We start from the raw sequence: 24162 nt of genomic DNA on the forward strand, positions 1-24162 counted from the left end.
CTAAAACTAGAAAATGAATGCAGCCATCACATCTAAAAAACGGTTAGCTACAATATAATAATTGTTTGATTTGGGGTTTAATACAACTTTAATTCTTCTTGTAGTAAAATACCTGCCTATACTTTCTTTTTCTAGAGCTTTTCAACCAATTTACTTTCATTGAAATGTCGCCGTTAAAACTACCTAAAAAAAATTATTGAAAGTAACCAGATTGGGGTGCTGCTGCTGTATGCAAGTCAAGCAAATTGTAAAAAAAAAAATTAATTCCATTGCCAAATATGTGCTGCCTGTGTATGCTGCCACTAAGACTGTCCATAAAAATTCTACAGTTCTATGTACATCCTTAAGGCATCCCAAGCATGTTATTTAAAGGGTAAGTCCACTTTTTTAAAAAAAGATGTGCACATTTTTTTCAGGTAAAAAAAATGTGCATTTTTGGTTCTTTTTTTTTGGGAGCCTATAAAACATAGCACCAGCAATCAGCAGATCGCTGGTGCCATGCAGGTCTCCAGCAGACTGTCAGTTTATTCTGTGTGCTTGTACCTCATACGTAATGATATTTTAACACTGACAGGAAGCTGTGGTAGTTCATTGAAAACTACAAGCCAACATCTTCAAAGGACAGAACTCTGTGAATAAAGGGCTCCGCCCACCCGACTGCACTGATTTCATAATCTGACAGCTAATATGGGGAACTTCTCCCCATACTGCGGTCACAGGGAGAGGGGGGGTCAGGTAGCTGCGGCAGCAGTTGGAACATGTTACATGTTCTATCCTAAGGTAGGGTTCACACCATAGAAATGCAGTCCAGATTTGTTCTGGGTGTGTTTCTGCATGTGTGCTTTTGGCATGTTTTTGATGCATCCTGGTTCATTTTCTCTTTTATATAATTTTAATAGGGAGATGTGCATTCCAGTGCATTTTGATGCATTCCGGTGCATTTTTATACATTTTACTGTTCCAGCACTGTTCTGTGCAGGGAAAATGCAGCCTGTTGTACTTTTTTTTTTTTTTTTTTCTGCAACCTGAACACACTGGAACTGAAAGCACTGATGTGAACTATGACATTGACAACCATATGACCTAATTTCTGTGCATTTTCGATGCAGAAACAAAGCACACTGAAACGCATGTATTGTGAACTGGCCCTAAAAATGGGTAGAACATGTAACATGTTCCCAAAGGTGAACTTCTTTAATCAGGATTTTTGTATGTTCAGTTTTGCCCCCAGAGCTGTATAAAGACCCCTGCATGGTATTTTTTTTAACAAGCATTGGTATACATCGCCCATGACAGTGTTCAGCTTCCTATGATTTTTTTTTTTTTTATTATTATTATTATTATTGCAGTTTGCCTATTAGCCCTAAAAATGTCTAGAAAATTCAACTCCCCTCCCCCCATATACTGTACTTCTATGGGATTTGTCTTTAAGTTTGAGTTTTGAATCTGAACCTCATCCCTGCTCCTAAGGAATTCCTGTAAAAGTACACTCCTGAAACCGAATAGTAATAACTGACCAGGGGCGGACTGACCATTTGGAAACTCGGGCACTGCCCGAGGGCCCGGGGTCAGTAGGGGGCCCCATGAGATACCCCTGGTACCTTTTTCATAGGCTTTTTTGAGTTTGGGCAAGGACACAGGGGCCCCATGATCCCCTATTGCCCGGGGGCCCCATGAGTTGTCAGTCCGCCCCTGTACCTGACTGTTGCTCAGATAGGGCTTGGGTTCTATCTCTCGCCAAACATTATTTGCATGTGTGTCTTGGCAACATCATAGTGCAGTTTTATTTTCTATTTTAGACTAGAGTAACCTCATAAGTAACAGACAGACAGATAACAACTAGAAAAAAATATATTATATCTGTCAGTAGCGCCAGGCAGCTGGATGTCAATTACAATAGTGTCTGCATTTTCTGCTCATCCCTGGCTAAATGAATGTGGTCTGAAGAATTATTATTGTAATTGTACCCCTTAGAATAGTTGTGACTCCGTAGCTGAGCTGGTATTACTGTAATTCAATCATTCTCTGCTCATTTAAGTGGATGAATGGTGTAAGTATTAAAATGAATTTTAAACCCGATTTATTGCTATGCATTGGTGTGTATGTCTTTGTGAGTAGAAATCATATAATTTTCCCTAACAGCAGCTTGGTTCTTAAATAATCTGGTGTTACAGATTTATTTGCTGTGTTTTACAGCAAGCCTGCTGGCTATGTGCATTAGGATCTGTCTAATGTTAAACATTTGCTCATTACATACCTCTAAAGGTAACTATATACATGTGATGTCTGTACTCATGTACCCTTTTAGCAGGATCAGATGATCTGGCTGTATACAAGGTAGGGCACAAATAAAGCTAGTGATCCTTACTGACTTTGAAAAAAACACTTTCTGGCATTCCAGGAGGTCATTACTGAACAGGAAAGGCCAGTGTTTTACTTTGCTATAAAGAAGATGGAGCTAAGCTACTGCGTACCACTGCAACTATCATGTAAAAACCAAGGCAGGTCCCATTATTGGATGGACTTAAAGGAAGGCAGTTATCTCTCCCTTTGTACATTCCAGTACATATCTGATTTTCTAAGGCCACATTATTACACCTTGGCAGAAGGTATAAACTCTACTGGCTTACAAGATTGAGCAGTATAAAGTGTCAGGTGTAACAACTTCAATGCCTGGTCCCACCATGCTGCCACCAATAGGTGACAAACGTGGTGTCCACTCGCACCACTCTATCAGTAATACAGGCCAATGACACTCAGCCTCAACCAGCACAAAGATTTTCCGGGTCGCAGGAAACGTACTACGAGTGATTAACACGGGGTTTAGTTATCTAGGTAGTCCACCAGTTACCCGCAATACAGCTGCCACCAGATGTTTTATCGGAAGCCCCAACTGTTCACAATATCTATTATAATATATAATAAGTTTACAATAATAAAGACTTTTAATAAATATCTGTAATATACTCTGTCATGATGGACAGGAATATTTCAGGGATTTACCAGATAGTAGTGTTCTTCAGACAAACCGGTATTCAGTACGTTCTGTCTTAGTGTGTTAGAGATAATGTTAATGATTTTAAAATAAGGTTGAATAAAAGAAAAGGTAAAACAGTGCAAGCAAAATACAGAAAAAAGGTAATACAAAAAAGAAAGGGACCATAATACAACATAATACAACAGAAATGAAGGGGAGCAAGAGTGAAGGCACTTAAAGTCCTGGTTCCAGAAAAGATCGGTCAATCGACATAAGATAAATCCGAGTGCTGGCTCTCTTAAATCTTGGTTAATATTCTTTGTTGATGGTAAAGGAGAGCGACAGACTGCTGATGCAGTCTCTTTATCTAGTTCCTGATGAGGGTGTGAATAGAAATGACCAGACCAATCTTGAGGTCTGAGTGACGGCCAACGGGAGATCACAATATTTATGATCATGAAACTGGTACTCCCTCAGACAAAGTTTTCTACACATATTAATATCTTCAAATACCTACAGTTTACATCTTGATGACCAGTATTTTGGATATATTGGATTTTGGATGGAATGAGAGCCTAGCCTGCTTCCGGTACATCTTAAAGCGGAACTATATTCACCTTCAATCTAGCTATGTGCAGTCCTTGTGGCATTTGTGAGCGTGCATGGAAATCTACTGCAAACTTGCAGCTTAGTAACACTGTGCCTACTGGGTTAGCTGTGACATAGCAATGCCAGGAGGCAGCAGTGCCCAGCCTAGGCAGGAAACCTGTAGGTACTGCCTTGCCAATCGAAAATCAACAAAACCATACAAAATAGAGCACAAATGTTTTTAGTATTTGTGTGAGAGGGAGGAAAGAGGGACAAAGTAGCAAATTGTTTAAGTGAGCTACAGAAAGCTCTGCTTTAACCCCTTTTAAGGCCACCAACGTATGGCAAACATTGGTGGCTTTGGGGAGGTTTATCCACATTCCCCATGGCTGCAGCTGCCAGGAGTGTGTGTGTGAATCTGACTGTTGCCTGTCTGATGGAAGAGATAGGGTGGCTGTGCAGCCAGTGCCATCTTAATAGCATAATGGGTCAGGGGATGGTGACCTGCGGCCCGCATAGTGTGCCACGGAAAACAGTGGGTGTGACTAAATTATGCTTATTGGGCGTTGGTTTTTAGTCTGATTTATAAATTTCGATCTGATTTTTTCTTTTTTTTTACAATTTTTAAAAAAATTTTTCAAAGCAATGTTGGGGAATCTTTTAGTATATCAGGTGTAAACACATTCCACAGATCCTTTCAGCAGTTTCAGCTACAGGTGAATGAAAAGGAACCACTATTACTATACACAGATTACGATGCTTCATTTATGGATGAACACAGTGAGTGATCAGTACCGATCACTCGCTGTGTTCATTCAAAAAAGAAAGGGGACAGTACATTAGAGATTTACCAGGCCTTTCCCTGGCTTGCTATCCTGAACAAGCCCTTGTGTGCCAGCAGCTGCTGGTAGGAGAAGAGGGAAGCTGGCAACACTGTGGGATTTGGGGGGGTGGGGGGCACACAGGGTGCCCTGGGCAGTGGAGTGGAATCTGATAGTGGGCAGAAGGGGGGTGATCACTGCAGCGGGGCAGAAGGAAGAGATGCCGGCTTTCAGCTGTTGCAGTGCTGCTCCTCTCCTTTTCCACAGAAGATCGGTTCCAGTTATTTTCCCCACTGGTGCACTGTTCATTTGCTCTGTCCACATGTGACAGAAACTGCAGGGGCCCTCTTTGCACCTGGGGCCTCTAGGCAGTGCCCAGGGGTGCCTGTGCATTAAGATGGCCAGGTATGCAGCCACTGGATCGTCTCTACACCCCCCTCCCCCACCCCTACCATGTTTCCTGGGCTCCATGCACCCATCTTGGAGGGTACAGTTCATTTACTGATCTCCCCTTTCTGACCTGAAAGCGATGTGTAAAACCTCACTTCGGGGTCTAGGTGTCACTGTCCCAAGCCAGGATGGCTGGGGAAGACATTAATGCAGTATGATCTTCACTTCATTAGTTTAATTTGATAACAGGAGATACCTCAAGTATCTTCTAGACCCTTGATTTCTCATTAAAGGACAAGTTCACCTTTCTGGACATGTTTAGGCTGTAACATTTCATATGTCTAGCATCCACCACTTCACCCCTGATCCCCCTTTTCCCTGTGACAGCAGGCAGGGAATCCTTTCCCTGTACCCAATGTCACAATTTGAAAACAGTGCTGCCAAGCAAGGCTCTGCCCCCTCGGGCACCTTGTTCATTCACAGAGTTCTGTGAATTAATGCATTATAACTGCTGTCAGCCATTGCGACTGACCGTTTGTAGTTCTCAGGCCCTAGTGAGCGCTCTCATAGTTCATTGATCTTCCTGAATGTCAGTAACTGTCTGCCTGTATCGGAGGTACATGCAGACAGCTATACTGGAAGTCTGCAAGACTGCTTTACAGGCTCCTAAGGAAAAAAAAATACACTTGCATCGCACAAAAAAAAAAGTGGGTTAATTTTTTTTAGAAAGGTGAACTTGACCTTTCAAGAGAACCTGTTACCAAAAAATGCATTCCCTAATGAAAAAAAGTTTAGCAAAAAAAAAAATTTAAAAAGGTGTATAAGTATATAAAATGAAAGTTACACCCAAGCACCTAAAATCCCCCTAAACATTTTTGAAACCCCCCCCCCCCTCACATGTATGTACGTATGAGTGTAAATACACACGTTGGGTGCCTACGCATGAAAATGTGGATTGCTTAACACATTACATATTGCCATGCATGTTGGAGCCAGAGCAATCATTTCAGACCCATTATTCACAATTAACTTTAAATTGATGACCTGTAGGGGCTTTTAAAGCATTAGGGGCGCATGCGTTTTTGAGGCTTGACATGTTTGGTATCTATTGACAGGGCACAACCTCATTTTATTTTTTAACAAGATTACCAAATATGGAATTTAAATGCCCTAAAATTAACTTTAGTGTATTTTTTCTCAAATACTGTGTTTTTTGATCTGTTCTGCTAATATATGGAAATTGGAACTACTACTATTTTATTATTATTATTATTATTATACAGGATTTATATAGCGCCAACGGTTTAGGCAATGCTTTACTATCTATAGTCTCTGTTTTCAGAAAATATATAATGCTTGGGGGGGTTTAAGTAATCGTCATACTCAGGGGTGTATTTACCACAAGGCAAACAAGGCAGTTGCCTAGGGCGGCATTTTTCAGGGGGGGCAGCAATGCCCCCTGGAAGAAGAGGCAGAAGAAGGGAGACGCGCGGCATGGATACCAGGTGGGATCCAAGAGAGGCTATGGGCTCCTTGATGTTGTATGCAGAGCCTGACTCTCATTCCAGGGTATGTTTGGAGCTGTGAAGGTGAGTGTCTTTCTGTCTCTCGCTGGGGGGGTGGGGCGGGTGTTGGGGGGGCTGGTGTATGGTGGGGTGGTGGTAGTGGAATGCTTTCTTGGGTGGGGGGGTGATCTTGGTTGGTGTCAGGCTCTCTCCATGAGGGGGGGGTCTGAGTTTTGTGTTGCCTAGGACAGCACAAAACCTAAATACACCACTGGTCATGCCTAAAATTATTTTTAAATGTGTGCAAAAACGGTTGAAGTGGTTCTAGCATTAGATATTTGATTTCATGTAACCAAATCCAGGCCAAGTAATACAGAAATGTAACACTTTCAAGTGTTTACCTCTCAAGGAGATCACAGTACTCTAAAAGATAATGGCTTTATCTGCTTTTCTCTCCAGAAGCGCAGAGACCTTTTTGTTCAGACTTCATCTAGCGTCATGATCTACTCTCTGCACTGAGATTCTGGCTCAAATTTTATACAGTCACTTAAATCCTAGTGCCTATACATTTCTTGATATGTTCACAAATGTTCTATAAAAACCAGTCCTTTCAGCTGTCTCATACCTTGTGACTTGTTACAAAGGTACTGTGTACAGTCTAATAACTTTGGAAGGGGAGACAGGTAATATTTTCTGCTGCAGGCCGATGGCATAATCTAAGCCTAGACAAGGTAGCTGTACTGGAGCTCAGGGCATGTTTTTTAATATAAAATATAAATAATTATTTATGAAAATTGTAATGTTGAACTTTGCAGAAACATCATATTTCTGCATACAAAAATGCATTCTGAAAAGAAAATGTGAAAAAAAATATAATTGTATTAGTTTGTGTGCTTTGTACAAGTAGTTTAAACAGGCAGCTATTGTTTCTCTATGCAAAATATTCAGCTACACAGGGCCGCTTCAGCTTCTTTGTATATAGAAAAAAAATTTGCATTCAGGTTCTTTTTTAAAAAAAAATATTTTTAGCATTGGCTGGTGTAACCACATAACAGATAAAGTTACAAGTCATAAATAATGCAACACAACCTTGGAAAACAAAATTTCACAATATTGTTATTCTATTTTACCTTAGATGATCATTTGTATCCTGAAAATTGTGTCGTGCAAATATTACTGCTGGGCTGGAATTAACCGGCAAAGGTAGGCGGTTATGCAGATACATGTCCTCAAGCCAGTATTCATGTATCTAAAGAAGAAGAACACTTTAACAAGAAGGAAGACCATAAATGTAACAAATACAGTTGGCTCTAGATGATAAATAGGCATGGTATATTTTATAGTGTTTAAAATTGTGTAAAAATGTTTGTCTTATTAAATCCAGGAAAGTAAGGTGTTGCTGTGAGCATTGGGGATATGTCCATCAGTGTCTAGTCAGTACAACCTTTTGTCTTCATAGCTGTACTTGCAGATATTTTAAGGCAAGGGTCATTCAGTGACTTTGAATTGTAACATGCAAGAATTAAATTATCATATATTTGGTTAAACTGGCAGTAAACCACCAAAACATAAATGTAATAAATTGCAGTATACCAATCTGTAGATGTGGCTGCATTAGTTAGAAGGCAGTAATTAGAATTAGAAGGCAATAAATTACCCAATTTTTTGGTGAAAGATGAGGTTACACCAAGTAAATAGATCATCAGCATATCAAACCTTAAATTTGTGTGCGCTTGTGAAATGGCGACAAACTTTATTAGCCTCTATTTTCTATAGGTGACACTTTTAAAGCCCCCTATAGGTTATCATTTTAGCGTTACAGAGGAGGTCTGGTGCTAGTATTGCTCTCATAGGCGTGCACGGTGATATGTAACATGTATCACAATTGACGTTTTCACACATAGGTGCCCTGACGAGTGTGTATGTGTGGGGGTTGGGGGCCTCAAAATCTTTTTAAGGGTAGGGCAGGGGTTTGGTGCTTGGGTGTAACTTTGTCATTTTTTTTATTTTCCTTCTTTACTTTTTTTTTCCCTATCACATAGGGGACAAAAAAGTCAGGTTCTCTCACAACCTTCCTTTCTTCTGTAAACTAATGATTTACTGAATATTTCAAACAATGCATACTCATAAAAAAAAAGAAATGTATTGATGACAAAGTCATCAATGTATTGACTACAAAGTCACATTGTTTATAAGCTGAATTTTGTAAGATGTTGAATATGCTCATAGTCTGTTATCTATATCCTTTACAAATCTGTAATACGCTACTGCGACAATACTGTTAATTGTAAACAATCAAATGACCAATAAAAAACAATAGTTATAAAAAAAAAAGTCAGGTTCTCTTTTGAGACATCCAGGGTCTAAAATATCTTCCATGTCTCCCCTGTGCTCTATTGAATGTAATGCAGTGCATATCGCACTGCATTACATTCTTTCCTGGCTTTTATAGCCGGGAAAGCTGTCAACTAGCACCCAGAAGGGATGTCATACATGTCACTACTAGGTCAGAACAAGAAGGGGAAGTGAGCAGATGCTCTCCTCCCTCCCCTCTACCAGACAGCACCCTGTTACACTGGTCCCAGGCCCGCAGATGGGCAAGCGGAGCCCCGGGGTACAGAGTGGGGGGGAGATGCATGTAAGGGGGAGCACGTGGGGATGGCACTTAAGCGCCGTGTGTGGAAACAATAGGGTGCAGATGCCCAACTGCTTCCATCTGTCAAGTAAGCCCTGCTGCTTGCCAAAGCAGGGCTAAATGTTAAAAAGAAACAACCTGCCCGGTGTGTGGAACTACATGTCCCTGGCGTCGGGTGATATAAATTGCACATCCCTGTATCTAACCTATAAGTAACATCTTAAACTTCCTGTAAGCAATATTAATACTGTAACTGCGATGATGAGTGCTAGAAGGGTTGACTGTTTTGCTCAGCGCACAATGTGTCACATGTATACAAGAATAGAGCAACAGCTCCAGGATTAAAACCGCTGTGACAAATGTGAGCGGGTTGCCCTTTTGGAAGCTCACGTTAGAGCTCTGAAGGAGCAAATTGCAACAATGAGCGGACGAACAACCTCAAAAGGAATTTTCTGCTCGTTGAGCAGGTGGTTAATGGAGTTGATGTGGGGTGGGAGAGGTAAGTCAGGATGATCATGTAGGAAGATGGTTTAATGTAGTTAGAGGGAGTTTTAGGGTCTCACAGAAAAAAGGCAGCCAGTCCTGTTTTTGCCAAGTTGGATGAAGGTGTGGAGGTGGCAAAGAGGTGACAGCCATAGATATTACTGCTAACCCTAATAGCTGGGAGCGCAGTCCATCTAGTAGAGATTGTAAGGGTAGTGCAGGAAGGCCTAGGCAGCTGGTGGTAATTGGAGATTCTATAATCAGAAGTACTGAAATAATAATGTGTTTCCAGGATCACCTCAACCAAACAGTTTGTTGTCTCCCTAGGGTTTGCATGTGGTTGATAAATTGCTGGGAGGGATGGGCATGACCCAGCTGTCTTGGTCCATGTTGTGACCAATGACAGAATACATAGAAGATGGAGGATCCTTAAGAATCAATTTAAAGAATTAGGCTGCAAGTTGAAGGAAAATACCTCCAGGGTTATATTCTCTGGAATATTGCCCATGCCATGTGCAATACAAAAAAAAAACAGGAGAATTGAATGTATGGCTAAAGACCTGGTGTGAGAGAGAAGGATTTGGGTTTCTAGATAACTGGGCTGACTTTTCATTGGGGTACAACCTACATTCTAAAGATGGTTTGCACCTAAATGGAAGGGGACCTGCTGTGTTTTCAGGAGAGGTTTATGGGAAGGCTGGAGGAGTAATAAACTAGGATTAAGAGCGGAGGGAGAATATTATAGAATATAATGGGACAGACAAGTCAAACAGGGGTCAGACACTGCTAGCTCAGGACCCCCTGTTGCTTTCAGGCAGTTGGTATTTATTAATGTGTTTTAACACTTTTTGCTTCCTGTTACTAATTTCACTTATAAACTAAACTTGTCATTTGGCCAGAGGTGCCAAACGTTTAGCATGTAACTTATTAATTAAGTCGAAAACTGTTCCTACACCCCTTCTAACTCCTATTCTAACTACCCTGTAAAAGGAAGATGCTTACATTTCCCTATTCTCAGAGTGCTTCAGTCCAGCAGCTGGCTTCAAGGGAGAGGAGTGAGTGACAGCAGTGTCTAAAATAGCTGGGCAATGATGCTACCGCCTACTATAAGGCTTACTATGGGACATCCATTGTTGACTGTCCCTCCCTTCCTCTGAAACTGCCGATGGGTGTCGATCATGTTACCGGAGTGCCCTGAGAATAGTGAAGTATAAGCATCTTCCTTCTATAGGGTAGTTAGAATAGAAGTTAGGTGGGTGGGAGCCGTTTTAAGCTTAGTTACCTATAGACTAGAATTCCACTTTATGAGCTCATTTACGTTTGCTGTGCATTTTACATGTGTTTTGCCGTAAGGCAGCCAAATAATTTGAATGGGCTTCTTAACTCTCCAAAACACACCACAAAGGTGCATGCACTATATATACCACTGCAGAGATCCACAATGTATCATACAGTATGTGGTGAAGTTATAAGATACTGAATCACATTTGAACTCATCCCCACTAAAATATACTCTTTTGCTGCCTTGAAACAGGTAAAAAGCATTATGTATCATTGAAAAAATCCAATGCAGGCTCTACTTTTTCTACCAGCTCCTTTGCGAAATTTAGTATTTTACCAAGTTACAAATATACTTTATCAAGCAATCATCTACCCAACACTAAACATTTTATTTTTTAGGATATACTGTACAGTAGCTTTTGATAAGATCAGAATGTGGTGTGTCATTTTTATTACACTGGGACTTTTCACATTTCACTTTTCAGAAAAGGTGTCTATATTGTTCCCAACTGCATTGCAATAAAACTACTACTTCTAATAATAATGTCAACTACAATAGTAATTCAAATAACATCTCACCCAGTTTTCTGTTTTCTCTCTCCGCTCGAGCAGTTTTTGTTGCAATATCTCCCCCAGGCCTCCGGGCATCACAAACTTCTCCACGACAGTTTTGCCTGTTTTATATTGCTCTTCTGACACCAGATGTTTCATGCATTTCAGATACATGTCCATTGTTTGTTGTAAAGGAGGCACTGGCAGCTTTGGTAAATCCTACAGAGGAGGAGAAATTTCAGCATTTATATATCTTTTTTGTTTCATGTTTATTCATGAGGGATCTTTTACTAGGGGAATACTTTCATTTCTCTGTTCAATATGAATCTAAATAATAGCAAAAGTTCAACTGTTTTGCATATTCCACAAAATTTGAAAGGACAGTAGGTGTATAATCCTGATTTTATGATTCTGGCTGACAAACAGGTTGCTGGCTGATAATGTTGCATATTTTTTTTTATTTGTGGAAAATATAATAAAGTAAAAATATTCCTTGATTATTAGCCTTATTCCTAACACTGCGGCTCACACCAAGGACAATGATTTTTCAGATCGATTAGGGGAAATAGAACTTTATTTTTAAAGTGTTGATAAATCCACAACAGTAAAATCAAATTTCACAGTGAGAAAAAAAAAAGCCTCCTTCTGTCCCCAATCCATGTGCTGATAATACAGAGCTCTGAGTCTCTCTGCACATGTTCAGTTTAATATGTATTGCTAGAGTTTTTTTATTTCTTTGGGGGGGTGCATGTGATCAGCACAGGGCCAATCAGCACTGTCGAGACAGAGGGTCAGTGGTTATGCAGCCTTAAAGGAGAGTCGAAGCCAGGGGCGGAATGACAACTTATGGGGCCCCTGGGCAATAGGGGTCATGGAGCCCCTGTGCCCTTGCCAAAACTCAAAAAAGCCTATGAAAAAGGTACCAGGGGCATCTCATGGGGCCCCCTACTGACCCTGGGCCCTCGGGCAGTGCCTGAGTTTCCAAATGGTCAGTCCGCCCCTGGTCGAAGTAGAATGAAAGCTTCTCCTACAAGCTTTAACCAGTGCTCATCTGGAAACTGATAGAACTCACAAGACTGCTATATACTGCTGATGCGAAAAGGTATTTAGCAGTTTGTATTTACTAATATAATTGCATTTCTATGTTCTGTGTACTGTGGGAGACCAGATACAGTGAATGCAGGGTCTGCGTCTCTCTCTGGATATATGATTTTTTTTTCTAAGTATCCATTCAGGGGTCCATTAACAGATGAACAAAAACTCAGAAAATGTACAATACTGAACCTGATTAATCAAACTATGCTTGCATTTAGGGCATGCTATAGTGGTCTATCAAGCAATTTTATCACTTAGGTTGCTACTACAGCATGCCATAAGTGCTGTTGAGTCTTCATTATTTAGGCCCATTAACTCATTTTCTGTTACTTTCTCACTTAGTTGAAAGACCCAGTAGAAGAACTGATATACTGTCTTTAGAGCAAACCTGAAAATGTTATAATTTTATAATTACTTTGTGTTTAGAACACTTTTCAGAGGGTCTCTGAAGAGTGGCAAAGAATTGTCATATCACCTCCTTACCAACTGATTTAACCCTGTAATACTGCACTACTGCACTGCAATTTTGCACATTGCCAGTCAACCTACTGACTTATTTTGAGTTGCAAGAGGAAAGCAGAATATCCATAGCAAGGGTGAAACTCTATAAAGATAGTCCTTGTAAGAACTTTGTCCAGGACTGCTGTGCTGCAACAGCAGAGCTAAACTCTTTGCTATCGATTTCACTTAAACTGTGGACACCGACATACTGGCTAGAGCCTGATTTGCAAAATTCTGTAAATGTTAGCAAGAGACTCTTTTTTTGGCTATGACATATTGTAACAGTACAACATCTTGTCACTGTGTGAGACAGGTTTAGGTGGCACTCTGGGTTCTCATCCGTTCAGGCTGAGGGGCTCAAGGATGCATGTTTGGTCTACAAACATTCACAATGGTTGTTCAGTGTCCTATGAGATGAATAAATCCTGGTATGTCCTGGAGTTAGGGGGCTTTGTAGAGACTTGGGAGGAATGATGTACCCAATCCTGGGTCCATGTTTTACCAGTAGCCAGCACACTGATCATGCAGGTATGTATAGTCCTTTTAAAATAGAGATAAGCAACTGTTCAAGGCTCCTCGCTCCCCAGGAGTCCATGTGTTGACAAAGGAGCATCCAGAGATCCATGCTTGCACAGAGAGTTTGAGGATTGTCTGTAAAGAAACAAACAGAGGCCCTAAGGGCCAGAGCAGTGGCCTTGCAAAATATAGCCAGGGGGATGAAAGGATTGATGTGTTATGGTAATAGAATGCTAAAAACCTTTGCAAAGGTAGCCTTTCATGTTACAAGAACTTTATTTTAAGTCAAAGTTGGCAAGAAAACCCTAAAACAAAGATTTGGTGCATGGACTGCATCCTTGGAAATGCTACACTTCAGTTAATTTCCCACAATATATATAATAAATATCTGTGAATGCTTTTAGTGCCTGAATATAATCCGTCTTGCATGCAATGCATGTTTAAAGCAGGGATCTTCGACCCTCAATGCTTTGGGTAACTATTTATAAAAAATGAATAAGGAAAGCCTTCATTACTAAGTGTGCAGCATAAACCTCTCTTCTTTCCGTGGCTCTGTTCATTGAAGAATGACATCTTTAGTGCATGGCCTGCTCTGTTAATTGGCAAAAATAAAAGCCCTTTAGACGCCTTTAAAATTAAACCCAAGCCAAAGCAGATACTGTCTTTATATAAGAGAGACGTATATTATTTCATGAATCTTGGTGCTCTTTGTGTATTATTTCCAGGTCTGTGAAATTCTATGCAGGAACTCCTGTACTAAAGACCTAGCAGTGCTGCTGTCCCTCCATGTGCAGAGTGATCGGTCTTGTATTCACCTCCCTCCTGTGATTATGTGCTGGCAGTCTGAAGTGGGTGGGTTTGCAGGGACATATTTACAAAGCTGCATAGGTTTAAAGAAAGACACAAGTCCCTCTAATAAATAAACAAAGCACAGCTCTGGCCACTGCACAAGTTAAGTTCAGCACAGTAACAATGACACACTGATGAAAGGCCCTTTACTTTTTTAGTTTATTAATAGATTTCAGCTCCTCTGTTGTCCTCTGAACCTGAGAAAGAAGATTTTGTATAATGGGAAATAAAGTTAAGCAGACGAAACTACATTGACATGTCACAGGAACAGGAATAAAGGGGAAAGATTCTATTAAGGACACTAGTTCCGGTAACTCTGGTGACAACCAGGGATTCCTTCACTGTGGAGATATAGCCTCTCACTTCCTATTTTCTCTATGGGACAGGAAGTGAAGCAAAATCGCACTAATGGGACACAGATGGCAAAAAAATTAAATACTGGGATATACCCATCTCTTAATGTATACAAAATAAAGAGAGTTTTAAATTTAGTTTCACTTTAACCACAAGCCTACAGGGCACTTTATACCCCCTTCCTGCCCAGGCCAATTTCCAGCTTTCAGCACTGTCACACTTTGAATGACAAGTGCCCGGTCATGCAACAGTGTACCCATATGAAATTTTTATCATTTTTTTTTGTAACAGATAGAGCTTTATTTTGGTGGTATTTAATCACCTCTGAGTTTTTTATTTTTTCTTAAACCAAAAACCACTGAAAAGTTTGAAAAAAAACCCTTTTTTCTTAGTTTTTATAAAATTTTGTAAATAAGTCATTTTTCTCCTTCACTGATGTGCGCTAATGAGGCTACACTGATAGGCTGCACTGATGGACACTGATAGGTACTGATGAGGAGGCACTGGTAGGTGGCACTGATGGGCACTGAAAGGCAGCACTGATACATCGCACTGATATATGGCACTGTTAGGCGGCACTGACTGGCACTGTTAAGCGGCACTGACTGGCACTGATAGGTGGCACTGATTGGCATTGATGGGTGACACTGAAAGGCAGCTCAAATGGGCACTGATATGTGGCATTGATGTGCACTGGTAGGCACTGATATGTGGCATTGATGTGGCACAGATGGGCACTGGCACGAGGCACTGATGAGCACTGACACAAGGCACTGATGGACACTGACAGGTGGCACTGTTGGGGCTACACTGATCATCAGGGCACACCGATCATCAGTGCCCTGATAATCAGTGTACATGTCCCCTCCGCGGAAAGCTGATTACCGGCTCTTCTCTCCTCTCGAGCTGTCAGTGTGACAACTTGAGAGGATAGAAATGCAGATAACCGGCATTTCCCTGTTTACATGTGATCAGCTGTGATTGGACACAGCTGATCACATGACCGAGCCAACATCTTCGGCTCTTTCCGTGATTGGTGATCCGCTGTGTCCGAGGGACACAGTGCACCGCCGATCACCGCCCTGTGCACTCCCTGAGCCGCGTATGCGCGGTGAGAATGGGAGGACGTCATATGATGTCCTCCCAGAACGAGAGAACCACCTTGCGTCCATCATACTACTATATGGCGGGCGGGAGGCGGTTAAAAGAGAAGTTTTTTTCCCCAAATTATACTTCCCTAGGTGGTGAGTATCTTACTGAAGCTGCATCTGTCCCCCACTGGTTCTAAGTATGAGTACTGACTGCTGATCGCTGAATTCTCACCGCTGCTGTGAGCAGAGAGTGGTGACTGTCACCACTGGAATGCTGGGCTGTGGAGGGTGAGGGAGCTGCTGGATTAGGCTTTCAGTTGCTCGCTGAGAGGCTGAGCCAGGTGCAGCACCAGACTCTGGGGCGGATCTTGGCTTTAAAGTCTGGATCTTTCCCCAGCTTGGACCGGCTGAGTGACATCAGCGGACAGCTGGCTCCTTTAAGGTGTGGTCACTATGTGAGATGTGCTAATGGAATCTTCTTGATATATTATATCTTGTTATGAAGTTTACATCTGGATCCCAGGGAGCTTTCTTTTCTTTTTGATGGACAGTAAAAATTTGCAGTTTACTGTAAATTTCTTGTTCTCACCACTGAGTTGTGGATACATTTTCTTTTTGTAATGCCTTTGTTTAAATTTTCCTCCCAGCAGTGAAGATTGTTGTAGGCAGTGCAATTTCTTCATATTCTTTTAAACTTGGGGATATTAGCCTTTCAGTTCTTAGATGACTTCTTCTGAAATCAATGTAGCTGTCACCATCTACTTTTTTTTAAATAAGTACTGGATGAGATAATGAATAGTTGGAGATCTATAAAGTCAATGCAGTGCACATCTGTGTGACTAGTGAAAGTAAGATAGACTTTGTTACTGTTAAGGTATGGGATCATGTTGGGATCTCTCCCATGTTGATAGATCAACAATATTTCTCTGAAAAAGATGAGTATGTGGTATTGGGGCCTAAAGGTTATTTATCCTGTATTCTGATGGCTTAATGGTTAGAGCTATTACAGTACTGGAGTGCTAAGTTCAAATATTGTCCAAAACAAAATCTGCGTGGAGTGTATATGTTTTCCCTGTGCTTGTGTGGGTATCCTGGCTTCTTCCCACACTCCAAAGACATGCTGGTAGGTTAACTGGGTCCTGTCTAAATTGTCCCTAGTATGTTTGTGCATGTATGTATACAGTACTTGTGAAATGGAGACCATAGATTGTAAGCTTGTTGAGTGCAGTGATTCATGTGAATATAAGTATGTAAAGAGCTGCATGATCAGTGAGTGGGAGTAGGAGGAGAGGACGGGGGGGGGGGGGGGGCGTGTGATCAATGAGTAGGAGGAAAGGATGCTGGGGGCCATGTGGTCAGTGAGCTGGAGCTCCCAAACAGTTACAGAAGCAACTAGTGCTCAGAATAGCATAAAATTAAGTTAGCAAGTTAAAAAGCTAACAAATCAGTGGTCTCCAAACTGCGGTCCAGGGGCCAGATGTGGCCCTTTGCTTATCTTTATTCATCCCTCTTCTTTTCTCTAAATAAAAGGCACTATTCTCCCCACTCACACCAACTGTGGGCCGTTTCTCCTGCCACTGACACCAACACTGGGGCACTATTCCTCCCCCTAATACTATAGATGGGGTATTGTTTACTCTCACTGACACCAATTTTCTACTTCCACTGACCACAGTCTGGCCACCCTAAAGTCTGAAGGACAGAGAACCCTGCAATAAATTGTACAAAAATAATTTCTAATTTTTTCCTGGATTTTTCCCATTAAGGTAATAGATGTGTAAAACAAAAAAATTTGCATTGTTTCAGATCAATTTGTTACGTTACTAATTGTGCTGCATTTGTAATGAAATTTTAGTTTCGTTTATTCGTTTTCCACCAGATTAAAATTTTTCCAATAGATTCAAAGTATTCCAATCAAATTTGAAATGAAAATATCCAATCAATCCAAATTCATTGTGAAGATAGTTCTATTTATTTTTTATTCTATTTCTATTTTCTATTCTATTATTTTTCTATTTTATTCCTTTATTTTCAATTCTATTTTATTCTATTCTATTTATTTTTTTCTATTTTAGTTTATTCTTTTATTTTCTATTCCATTCTATTCTGTTCTGTTTTACTCTATTCTATTATTTTTAGTCTATTCTTTACAAAATTTGAATTTCTGAAGACTACTACATTTATTCTATTCTGTTCTGTTTTTTTCTAGTCTATTCTTTTCTATTCTGTTTTATACTTTTTGAAATTTGAATTGAATTTTGGAAGATGGCTATATCTTAACACTAATACACCTAGTCTTTGAAGGAAATGGGCAATAGTCAGCAATATGTTTATACTTCAAATTTGTTTTTGAATTCAATTTGAATTTCAGTTGAATTCAGGATGAAATTTAATTTCGTTATATTGGATTTGCTTAAATTTGTTACTGTTGTAATTTGGAAATTCGGATACATCCGAATAATGAAAATTGCTCCAAATTTCAATTTGGAACAAAACAAACGTCACATGTCTAATAAGTAAAATGTCCAACGGGAGAGGTGGTGCGAATATGTGCACGTCCTGTGCAATGTATGCATTCCTTGAGCAACTGTTCAAGGGTGAATACTTTTGTGCAAAATGTGAGCAAGTTGTTTCTTTGGAAACCCAGATCTTGTATCGAAGGAGTCAATTGGCAACACTGTGAAGCATCCTATCAGAGTCTCTATGAATTAAAATTGACGTGATTTCTGCATGGGAATTCTTCCAAAATGAGCTCAATCTTATAGGGTCGCATTATTATTTCCCCGTATCAGAGTTATATAAAAGAGAAACCAGTTTAGCAACCTGGAAAGTTTGTTCTGCAAACAAATTTGTGTTCAAGTTAAAGATGCACAGATCTCTGCACAGTTGCATGGATGAGATAGACAAATAAGAAACAACTAGTTTAATAGATTGCACGCAAAGGGGGAGATTTACTAAAACCGGTGCACTCAGAATCTGGTGCAGCTGTACATGGTAGCCAATCAGCTTCTAACTTCAGCTTGTTCACTTAAGCTTTGGCAAAAAAACCTGGAAGCTGATTCAAGCACAGTGGCTTCCATCATCCGTAAATGGAAGAAGTTTGGAAACACTGGGAATCTTCCTAGAGCGGGCCACCCGGCCAAAATGAGCAATCGAGGGAGAAGGGCCTTAGCCAGGGAGGTAACCAAGCATCTGATGGTCACTCTGAAATAGCTCCAGCGTTGCTCTGTGGAGAGAGGAGAACTTTCCAGAAGAACAGCCATCTCTGCAGCATTCCACCAATCAGGCCTGTATGGTAGAGTGGCCAGAATGAAGCCACTCCTCAGTAAAAGGCAAATGGCAGCCCACCTGGAGTTTGCCAAAAGGCACCTGAGGGACCCTCAGACCATGAGAAACAAAACTCTCTGGTCTGATGAAACAAAGATTGAACTCTTTGGCCTGAATGCCAAGTGTCATGTCTGGAGGAAACCAGGCACCGCTCACCACCTGGCCAATACCATCCTTACAGTGAAGCATGGTGGTAGCAGCATCATACTGTTTTTCAGCGGCAGGAACTGGATAGACTAGTCAGGATTGAAGGAAAGATGAATGCAGCAATGTACAGAGACCTCCTTGATGATAACCTGTTCGAGCGCTCTGGACCTTAGACTGGGGCGACGGTTCATCTTTCAACAGGACAACGACTCTAAACACACAGCCCACATAACAAAGGAGTGGCTACGGGCCAACTCTGTGAATGTCCTGGAGTGGCACAGCCAGAGCCCATACTTGAACCCGATTGAACATCTCTGGAGAGATCTGAAAAAGGCTATGCACTGATGCTCCCCATCCAAACTGATGGAGCTTGAGAGGTGCTGTGAAGAAGAATGGGAGGAATTGCCCAAAAATAGGTGTGCTATAGGTGCTTCAACAAAGTATTGAGCAAAGGCTGTGAATACTTATGTACATAGTTTTTTATTTGTTTTTTTTTAATAAATTGCAAAGATTTTAAAATGAACTTTTCATGTCATCACAGAGTATTGTTTGTAGAATGAGGAAAAAGAAATTAAATCCATTTCAGAATAGGGCTGTAACATAAAATTTGGCAAAAGTTAAGTGCTGTGAATACTTTCTGGATGCATTGTATGTACAGTATATATAAAGCATAACGATATACAAGATGACTTAATCCTGATTCTGATACTATTACCATGTTTATCTTTGATTGCAATCCGTATAATAATAAATACTGTATGTGTATATCATAATCTATATATTCTCAGAAGTAAGGAACTGGGCTATATATATTAGGTGTATATATAGTTAATATTTTAACATGGTTCACTGGATAATTGCACCACTTTAGCCAGGGTTTCATGTTTTAAGATATTACACCAAAAATGTTAAATCATAAATGCCACAAACCTCATAGATAGATAGATATACCCTTTAAATATCTAGGGATAAAAATATTTTATCAGGTATAAGATTGAACCAAAGAAATCCCCCTTTCATTCCCAAAAACCTAATATAGGTATTTCTAATCTTAGAGTGCCATATAGTGGTCATGTTACGTTATTAATTATGCTAACAAATAGCTAACTGGTGGCCCTCCAGCTGTTGCCAAACTACACATCCTATGAGGCATTGCAAGATTGACAGTTACAAGCATGACTCCCAAATGCAGAGGCATGATGGGAATTGTAGTTTCGCAACAGCTGGAGGGCCACCAGTTTGACACCCCTGCTCTAGGGTGATCTTTAGATTTTGGGAATAACAGCAGAAGCTCAGACAGAGAAGGGATCCTCATCTTTATCTTAAACTTCAGAAAGACTCCATCTTGAACTTCATCTGTATCCATCCTCCTCGTAGATCATCTTAACCGACATGCTCTCATACAACTAGCTTTCGGTCTGAGACGTTCAGTATATCCCCTTGAAGGTCCTACCAGGGTGTGGCTCCTAACTTAACACCAATAACTCCTCAGGTATAGTATAACTTGCTTAGTATTTTAGAAATTACATCTTTCTTCTGAGGATAGCTAACAGTGTGTTATTACCTGCATAATGTTTTGCTTGTTAAATGTAACATTTCGTTTGTTAGATATTGCTTGTTTAAAGAAATATTCCACTCACAATATCATAACTTCTAGGGACTAGATAAATACATTTTATCTGTATTGGCATAGTTTATAGACAGATTTGACCTCTCCCTCCTACTGCAGGTGAGGAACTGGTACAGTCTAATAAATTGCAGATCAATTGTCTGCTAGGTTTGATGATATCTGGTTATGATATCTATGGGTGGTAATTGAAGTAATCAACTCACTCTATTTCCTTGGCATATATGTATATTTAAGCCATGTAAATTGAGGAATTTTGTTGTGAAACATAATTGCTGTGTCATACTATTAGCCTCCTGAATATTTGTGATTGTTAGTGACTTAATTGAAAAAGTGAATCTTAATAATTTTTCTAACAATGTAGCCCATACTTTTACACAGTTTTATTGTGCTTAAGAATATCTGCATTGAGTGTGAATTTCAGGGAATCATTAACTGGTGATTGTAAATATATTTAATATTAATGTCTCAAACATCCTGACATTATTTTTGGAGGCACTGCTGAGATCTCTAACCAGTTTTTTTCACAATAAAAATGCTGTTGGGATTGTTGTGTGATATAGACACTGTTTAGCATAAACGATTGATTATTGATTATTGGTCAGAGAGGTGATCATGTCTGTTACCAGGGCCATCTTTAACGTGGGGTAAAAGGGGCAGCTGCCCAGGACCCAGTCATTATGGAGCCCAAAGCAGCTGCCCCTTGAGACCACACCAGTGGCTGAACTACCAGCAGGACATTGAGAGGTGCGCAGGTTATGGAGCATGCGAAGACGCTCCCAGTACGATTACGGGAATAGAGTGTGGTAGAGAGGGTAGGCATTACAGCACACTGCATCACTCCCTTTGCCCTTCTAACCACGCCCACTCCTAACCATCACCGCCTACACCGGCCGCTCCTGCCAGAGACATACCCTCCGAATAAGGATACTCCTTCTCCAGAGACACTGTGCAATATGGCGAGGTGATGTCACGGATAGGCTGTCACTGTTCCCTGGTATGTGGAGGCTGCAGGGAGGAGAGCGCTGCACATGTCGGCCATTGAACAGGATGAGTAAGGCAGAGGGGAATTTAGAGGATTTACTTCACTGTGTTATTTTATTCTGTGTAAGTCCTTAAAGAGCGAGCTTAAGGCAGACAGCTAAATACACATAAGTGATTTGTATGGGTATTCTGTCAAGCCAGGTCTCCCCATCTCACCCTGAAGACTACAGGACTGGTGGAGTGGGGTTTGCTCTTAACTAAAAGGGTCAGTCCACTTTACAAAAATATCTGCCCCTGTAGATAAAAACAAACTGTGCTCCTATGAACCATATTGAATTACGTGTATATACCCCTCCAGAAGCCTGTTCAAAAAGCTTCCATAGCTGAGTCCCCTAGCCTACTCTGTTGCTATGACATTGCTATGGAGCACTTTCTGTTGTTGCTCGCCTCTGCCATCTGCCATGTCCGCTGCATCAGATTTAAACACTGCACATGCATTTTCTTTCCTATTGCCATGGTGATGGGCTCAGCATCATTGCAATGGGGTAGTTGGTGCACAGTACTTGTGCGGTATTTGAATCCAACATCTCTCAGTTGGCACTGTCCCCGCCTCTGGGTGTAGAGGTGACAGCCCATCTGCAGCATTTAAACCTGATATCAAACCATTTATAAAGAGGTTACAGGCACTGTGCATGGAGGCTCTGAGGAAGGGGCATGTTCCCGAAATGTGTTAGCCTATTGGAGGTCCAGTGTTCCTGTGGGGCTACCATATCAGGCAGACTGGACATTGCTGTTTTGTATGATGAGCTTTTTACTATTGTCGTTTGTGAATATATCACTATCTGCTACTTTTATCAATAAATGTAATTTAGGTAATGCACTAGGCTGGTGCACCCTCTGTTTCTTTGCATCTAGTGTTCTGGATTTCCTCGGTCCTTTGACGGCAGCAAGGCATGCAACATCCAGGATCTCCCATACGGATCCATAGCTACATCGAGTTCACTCTCAAGTGCAGGAGTGTTTACCCACCCAAGCACTGTCACTGATTCCATCTACTCCAAGCACTGCCACAGATCTTATTTCACCCCCCCCAGCACTACTGTTGATCCCATTTTCCCCCACCACCACTAGTCACACTCTTCCCCCCCCCCCCTTGACTAATGAGTGAGCAGTAATTGTGTGCAGTTATCTCTGGCAACCAATCAGTGAGCAATAATTGGTTGCTAGAGGTTACTGCACATTATCAGTGAGCGTAATGATGTGCACTATAACTGTATAGTCCTCCTGTGCTCAGAATGTAAAACTCTAAATAAAGTTGCTAACACCCTACCACATACCACAATAGACAATAATAAGATATAATGTGGTGCTGTGCTTACACATAAAACATCACAGAACATATGAGTACAAAATTACATCAAAATAAACTCTACATGATTTTTTTTATATACTGGAAACCCCCCAAAATGTAATATCTAAGGTGTACTTATATGTGACTATAAAGCAAAAATTAATAAAACACATGGAATAACAAATCATAAATACCAATGAACTCAAATAATAGTGGTAGGAATAGAACTCCCCACTCCTGTGCTAAATTGCACAAAACAATGGGTTGTGACAAATACCCTTAGGTATATTATGTGCCAAACTGATATAATCAGAAAGAAGAAAGAGACGTGAAATGATAAACCACGTAAATCAGTGAAACCAAAAAAATTGGTGATAATGGAATCCCCCTACTGTTGTGCTGAATAGCACAAATGAATAAGTGCTGTGAGAATATACCCACTGATATATTAGGTGCCAACCTGGTATGATCTGAAATCTACCAAAAAAAGACCAAAACACTCAAAGTGCCCAGGTGAATGAGGTGATTATAAATGAAAAAAAAAACACAAATTTACCGCAAATGAATATTAACATAAATCAACACAAACCAACTGATGTATAACTAAAGGAAAAAATGTGAACCATATAACAGTGATCTCAAATTTGGGATAAGGAGAAATACAGTATAGTGACTAAGTGACACCAATATAGACTGTATATGGTGAAAAAAAGAGTATGGTAAAAAAAGAGCTGCACCGCCTACAAATATAAAAGAAAAAAAAAATATAATATACTAATAATATGTGACCCCAATAGCAGGGATAGGATAGTGGTGTACACGTGAATCCGTGACACAATTAATATAGTGAGCTGTGAAAAAATATAAATATATAGTGAAATAATATAGTGAAAAAATATAGGGAGCTGTAAAACGGCCCCTGCTGGGCCTGAAAGCCTGGTGTGACGGATGGACAGCCACCTGGGGGATAAGAAGTGATGCTCCCTGCACCCGCTCTGGAAGGCTCTGGAGCTAGCACCCCAGGGAGTCTGCATTATCACAACTCCTGTACATGTCGGGCTTCCCACACAGTCTGAGGCCTGCATCTG

At 40.6% G+C, this 24162-nt stretch overlaps 1 protein-coding gene across 2 annotated transcripts in view; it reads right to left on the reverse strand.

The window, feature by feature from the left end:
• CHAT (choline O-acetyltransferase) overlaps positions 1-24162 on the reverse strand; it is a 306928-nt gene that overhangs the window by 206142 nt on the left and 76624 nt on the right. For both annotated transcript variants that reach the window (XM_089680057.1, XM_089680056.1), the window contains 2 exons: positions 11260-11451; positions 7412-7530 (listed from right to left, as the gene is read on the reverse strand). In XM_089680057.1, the coding sequence (XP_089536183.1) occupies positions 7412-7530; positions 11260-11451 (311 nt within the window). The remainder of the gene's footprint in view (positions 1-7411; positions 7531-11259; positions 11452-24162) is intronic.

This window comes from Staurois parvus, unplaced genomic scaffold, assembly GCF_062004578.1.
Source record: "Staurois parvus isolate SC_StPar_1 unplaced genomic scaffold, SC_StPar_1.0 ptg000234l, whole genome shotgun sequence".
NCBI classification, from domain to species: domain Eukaryota; kingdom Metazoa; phylum Chordata; class Amphibia; order Anura; family Ranidae; genus Staurois; species Staurois parvus.